The sequence below is a fragment of the Anthonomus grandis genome, chromosome 7, assembly GCF_022605725.1.
Source record: "Anthonomus grandis grandis chromosome 7, icAntGran1.3, whole genome shotgun sequence".
In the NCBI taxonomy this organism is placed as follows: domain Eukaryota; kingdom Metazoa; phylum Arthropoda; class Insecta; order Coleoptera; family Curculionidae; genus Anthonomus; species Anthonomus grandis.
The window spans coordinates 26597947-26604202 of NC_065552.1; the positions used below are offsets into that span (position 1 = coordinate 26597947).

General features: G+C 30.3%; 1 protein-coding gene across 1 annotated transcript; it reads left to right on the forward strand.

The window, feature by feature from the left end:
• The first annotated feature begins 1274 nt into the window (after positions 1-1274).
• Positions 1275-1991, forward strand: LOC126738505 (39S ribosomal protein L41, mitochondrial). Its single transcript, XM_050443875.1, has 3 exons — positions 1275-1500; positions 1559-1661; positions 1717-1991. Exons 1-3 carry the CDS (start codon positions 1343-1345, stop codon positions 1933-1935), a joined length of 480 nt encoding a protein of 159 aa, XP_050299832.1. The 5' UTR covers positions 1275-1342; the 3' UTR covers positions 1936-1991.
• Positions 1992-6256: the final 4265 nt, after the last annotated feature.

Sequence of the window (6256 nt, forward strand, 5' to 3'; positions counted from 1 at the left end):
TTATCTTCCTAATGTTGATCTGGAAGAGATCTATAATTTTTATTTGGAACAATTTTTGATAAAAGGGGGCATTCAATGGTTATTAAGGGGATTCTTAATAACTAAGGGGGACTTTTTTAACATATGGTATTTATCCTCAAATGTATCATTAGAAATCACATTAAGACACTTCTTGGTTATTCATATTTAATCACTAAATAATTACAAAGTTAAGTTTCAATTTATATTATGGTTCAGATGGGCTATCTCGGACAGAGACTGAAAAATAAAATTTGTTTTTGTTGACAGTTTGGTAAACAATTCCCTAATTTTTAAAAGTGTGTAATAATTTTTCATTAAAAATTCGTATAGATACATGCATGCATACTCAATAAGTCAACTCAACGAGTATGCATGTATACCTATTTTAATTTTTCACTATAATAAAAGATTTTTTAAAACTTTTGTAGGAGATTCCACATGGCAATAATAATATGCCTAAACAGGAGTCCCTGAAGTCAGTTATAAGCGCACCAAACGTATTAAAATTGTTAAAAATAATAGAGATGTTTGCTCACAAATATTAGCACTTTTTGATACCACTGAATATGCAGATTTATTAAATAATATATACAAGCATCTAAAAGATACTTCTTACAACATCTATAGATATTAACAAAAGAATATTTTTCAGGAAAAGATTAATGCCATATTCTAAAGAAGATGACCCATTCCTAAAACACTCATTCCTCACTATACAGTGCCAGGAAGATCTATAAAACTACCAAAAACGTTAAAGGAATCCAACTGTTTTACAATTTTTAAGAGTAAACTTTAAAATATTCTCTTAAGCAAATCCTACTATACTGTGAGCGAATTTTTGCAAGACAGTATTTAATCCCTCGCCGACACTGGTTTTTCTTCCCTGCTTCCCTAAATATATTAACTAATACTACATTGAAGATCTTAATTTTTTTTAAACTTGTGTGCCCTCATTTTATAACTTCCCCTTAATCTCCGATTATTTATTTTTTATTTTGTAACCTGTTTTTTATTTTTTTTTAGTGTTTTATCTGGATTTTAGCTTATATTTAAATGCCTTATTACTTAAAATACTTTTTATTTATTTATTTGATTTTATCTTTAGTATAGCTTTGTCAACAGAATTGTAATGTTCTATGATAATAAAGCATTTTTTGAGCGTTACTTAGTTAAGCTACCTAATACGTGTAAATTCACCTTTAAAATGAGCTACCTAACCTACATGTTTAATTTCTGTGATCAAACCTAACCTATATTTTTGCGTTCTGCGCTAACATTCTTTCATACTGTAAATTGTATAATTGTAAACAAACCTGTGAAAATGCCTTTTAATTTAATTTTAAAACGCTCTATTTCTACCACTGCCGCAAATCTAGGCAAAAAAAACTTTCGCAAATTTCAACTATTCAATAAGAGGGGCACCAGGCAATTTAAAAAAGAACAACTTGAAAATCCCGATCTTGATTTATTTCACAGCAAGTATCACAGATTTTTATTATTTTTTTGCGTTTGTTAATTTAGTTTCGATTTTAGCCAGAGGGGTAAGGTCCGTGGGGTACACCAGCAGAGTGGACGGCTCCTTTAAATTGATCCCAGAAAAGATTCCGGAGTTGATAGTACCAAATCTTGAAGGGTGTGAGGTAAGATTTTATGTTTAGTTTTACCTTAAGCGTGGTGTTTAAGACAATATTTTAGCTGAAGCCATATGTGTCATACAGAACACCAGATATAGTGCAAACAGAGTTCACTGCAGAAGATTTATTCAATGTTGTATATGCACCCAAAATCACCAAAGACTTTGAAGAGGGTAAATTAGATGACAATGGGAACCCATTGGAGCCTTCTTTAGAAGAAAAATTGACCCCAGAAGAGGCTAAACAGAAAGCAAGGCAAACTGGTTCAGATATGTTATAAACCATTAAGTTGTTTTTATGAAATAAATTATTTTGTAGCTTGTTTAAATAGTACAATATAGTGTTTTTCTAAGATGGTTTGAACTACCACCCTTTTTCGGATAATAATAATTCATATGTAATAAAAATCTATAAATCCATTTATAGCAATACTACCAGAACATTTAAAATGATTACAGGAGTTCTTTTTTCACTATTTACTAAATTTTGCTTCATATTTTAGTTTTTATTTATTTATGTTTAAAAAACAATATTTGACATAAACAATTCCCCAATAGCTGTGAGCTCACCTGTTTTTTTCTTACTGTATAATCAAGAAGTACTTCTGACAACCATCTGTAAAATAAAATAAAATGGAGGTAACTAAAATAAATTGAACAATAATTATTAATTTATTTCAAACAAATCTTTAAATATAGTATAATAAAAATTAAACTGAAATAAAATGTTTATAAGGAATCCAAATTAAATCTGTAGACATATAAGGTGTTACTTAATCTTGCATTCTTGAATTGTTTTTAATAGTAGTTCTCAAAATGCTTAGTTGTTAAAACATAACAAGTTACAGTTTATAACAAAATGAAAAATGCAGTCTTGGTCTCAAAAAACTATATAATCAAACAAATTATAGGTTACTGAACACAGGACTGATCTTAATTTTTGTATTAAACAAAATTAAATGTTATGGTGTAGTCAGTAGAGATATGTGTGATAGTCTTTGGGTAATATTTTTATAAACTTTGTCTTGCAGCAAAAGACAGCAAATCATGTAACCTATAATTTATTTGATCATATAGTTTTTGAGACCTAAACTTTGCATTTTTCATTTTCTTCTAAATTGTATCCAGGTCTCTCTTATTTGATCATAATGGATGCATCCTTTCAACGGACTATTACAGGTTATAACTATGTTAATTATTTCCTTTTATTAAATAATGGAGTCAAAGACCCTATTATGTTTATAATTTATAGTGTTCACATATTGACTCCGAAAGAAGCAACTTTTTTATATTTTACTTTTTCACTAATTTTGTCCAATGTATAAGAACATATGCTCCCTAAGTTACTTTACATCCAAATATAACCTCCAAGTACCTTCCACATTTTGTAAATGTTATCTTCTTATCAGCCACATTTACATTCTTCGAATTCTACCATTTCTACCCTCCTTTTTTCAGGGCAGAATACCAAAACTTTCGTCTGTTCAGCGTTTAATTAAAAATTATGTTCACTTGAGTTATTGCAAAATTAAATTTAGATCATTTAGCTCAGCAGTAGCCAAATCAGAACTCTCAGGAAGCATAGGACTGTACAACTTCTGAATTGCATCAAAGTATGAATAAGAAATAAAGTACATATATGGATATTTCTAAACCCTTCCAGAGATTCTTTTCATTTTGTGTTCCTAAAAATTGAAAATAACCGCTTTTTTACGAGCAGACATAAGATTAGGTTCCGTAGATGTTTTCAGTTTTGTGGCGTATTTTTTTAATACTTAGAGATATTTTTTACCTTTATATACTGCATTATTATTTTAGGCTGGCCAACTAAGAAGCAGCAGGTTTGCTTACTCGGACTTTAATTAGGTTATATGCTCTTTAAACAATGCTGATATAATACCAATAACATAATATTGTCACAGGAACAGTTTTCCGGCAAGAAACCTAAATATCGTAATAAGTTACTCGCTGTTGTAGCAGATAATGTCAGCATTAAGAGTGCCAGATGAAAGGACAAATTATAACTAAATAGTATTCAACATATCATCTGAATGATGAAACGGAGGGAAAACATGGAAGCACCGAAATTTCTACTTGTATTAAATTTATAAATACATTATGTCATTTCCACATATTGAGCATGTTAAAATGATGTCGGACAGCTGCGGTGGACAGCAGAAAAACTTCAGTTTTTCAGCTATGTGTCAATATCTTGTCACCCAATTTACTAACCCAACACTCACCCAAATTTAAAAACAATAGATCATGTATACTTTGAGCCAGGAATAAGTCACATGGAGTGTGACTCTGTACATTCAAAGATCGAAGTTAAATAAAAAAATTGTCCTGTTTACACCCTGGAAGGATGGGCTCAAATCATAAGGCTAGCGCGCAAAAACCCAACTCCATTTGAAGTTACTCAGCTACTCCATGATGATTTCTTGGAGTTTAATAAAAATCATATTAAATTTGAAATGGAAAAACAAAAAAAAGCTAAGAAAAAGCAAAAAATGAAGTAAATGAAATGGAACCAGTTATTGACGATCATTTTACTTTTATTGATGGTGTATGGTTTCAATATAAAAAGAATGAAAACAAACACATTTAATGAAACGAAACTATAATGAGGACTTTTTGAAATTAGTGGCTACAAAAAAAAAGAGGATAGTATCAAACAACTCCTTCTACTCCTTATAATAATAGACTTCCCATAACCGATGTAAAAAAAAGAGATGTTTTGTCAATGTGCTCACAAAATTTGATCCCAAAACCCTACCACCAATACTACTACTTCCTACCAACATCAAGCGAACTAAGGGACTGTCTACCAGAGCCAGATGCTAATGAAGATGAAGATGAGCCCGAAGACTTAAAAAATATTTCTAATTGTAATTTAATTTCATGTTTAAATTTCCGTGAGAATGATGATTCTTCTATCATTTAATTCCACTTAACCATATTTTTATTTTGTTCTTGGTTTTGTTTTCTAATGTGTTTAGTGCTTATAATAAATAATTTGTATGTCAATTTTTGTTTCATTACTTGACTTTTATTAAAAACAAAAAAAAAATTTTAAACACAAACAATCGAATATGTCACATTTTATTCTTTGAAGTAAAATTTTTGACAAAGCCGTAAATTGGTACACATTTTTAATAAGATGCAAAGTGACGAATATAGATTTTTAGCCTATAATAAGAAAAAAAACTATAAGTGTTAGCACTATCACAAAAAGAATGAAAAACTGCATAGCAGTAATATAAAATAAAAACAAGTTGGCATATGCGATAATTTTTAAATGACAATTAAATGTTTTTTAGCTCTCCTGAAAAGTATGCATTTTCACATTCGACATTGTAGGGACGATATATAAAATAAAATAAATCTTAACAAGCTTAATTAAATATCTTTCTCTGTTTTAAGATTGCATACATTGTAAACGCTTTTTTTAAATAAGCTTATTTTCCACAGATCGTAAAATTCACAACAACTAAACCTCTACGCAAAGAGCCGATTCTAAAAAAATTAGAAAAACTATCGTCCAATATGCCTGCTGAATGCCTGTACAATTGATGACATTTTCAAGTGTTAGAAAAGGCATACTGATGAGATTAAAGAGGTTCTGTAAGAACCTCTGAGGTTCTAAAAGAAGCATTCTCAGCTTCTCACGGCACGGTTTTCGTAGAGGCTGATCAGTTAAAACAGCAATATGACTTTGTTTCTCTAGAGTACAGCAAAATTTAAAAGGGAAAATGAAAACTTTGGAAGCTTTCCCTGACCTATCAAAACATTTGACAGCCTGGACCACATCTTTCTCTTAAAAAAGTTAGAATTTTATGATGTCTAACTTTCAGCACCAACCAGCAAAGGTCCTGTGTCCTGCTTTAAAGTTGGTACACCCAGGTGTACCAATGAACAGAGTTAACAATCTACCAGTGGAATACTATCAAAGTAGAAACCATAAGAAGAAAGTTTTGTCAGCAAAATACTATAAGACATCAGTCAAATTAATCAGTTAAAAACCCTCAATGACCTGATCTACAATAAAATGATGAGAGATCCCTTGTTTTTGAAGACTAGTACAACTTTTGCCTTTTAAAAGATATTTGGAAATTTGTTCAGAGAAATTGATTAATTTCATCCAAGGATAGAGTATCAAGTTTTTAATAGTTTTAATTATTTTCTTGCGCAAAAGAGTCTCCAGACTGTTTTTAATTTTAATAGATTGATCTAATTTCATTAAATTTTAAGTACAGGACGAAACTCAAAGAGTATCATTTAAGTATTTATCAAAGTCTGCTGGATAAGGAAATATTAAATTTATAATGCCCTCAGCTACTGCGCAAAGTCGCTTTTAAAGTAATTCGCATTTAATTTTAGAAAGGGGTGATGTGTGAATTTAGGCGAGTTACTTCTTATGCTCTCCCACATGGCTAATTGATTGAATTCTCAATATACTGATCATGAGCACCTTTCTTTGCAGTGATTAGTGCAGCTCTATACGTATTGCTGAAATCAGTGTTTTTGTAGGACCAAACAGTGTTTCCTCATGATCCGAAAATTAGTTAAGCCGGTTAAATTTGGCCTTCCCTCTGCATTTAA

Bases quoted from the DNA above. Each gene is read 5' to 3' on its own strand.
- LOC126738505 (XM_050443875.1), top strand. From the start codon at position 1,343: ATGCCTTTTAATTTAATTTTAAAACGCTCTATTTCTACCACTGCCGCA. The intron at 1,501-1,558 runs GTATCACAGATT...GATTTTAGCCAG, and splicing joins CTTGATTTATTTCACAGCAA to AGGGGTAAGGTCCGTGGGGT. The intron at 1,662-1,716 runs GTAAGATTTTAT...ACAATATTTTAG, and splicing joins CAAATCTTGAAGGGTGTGAG to CTGAAGCCATATGTGTCATA.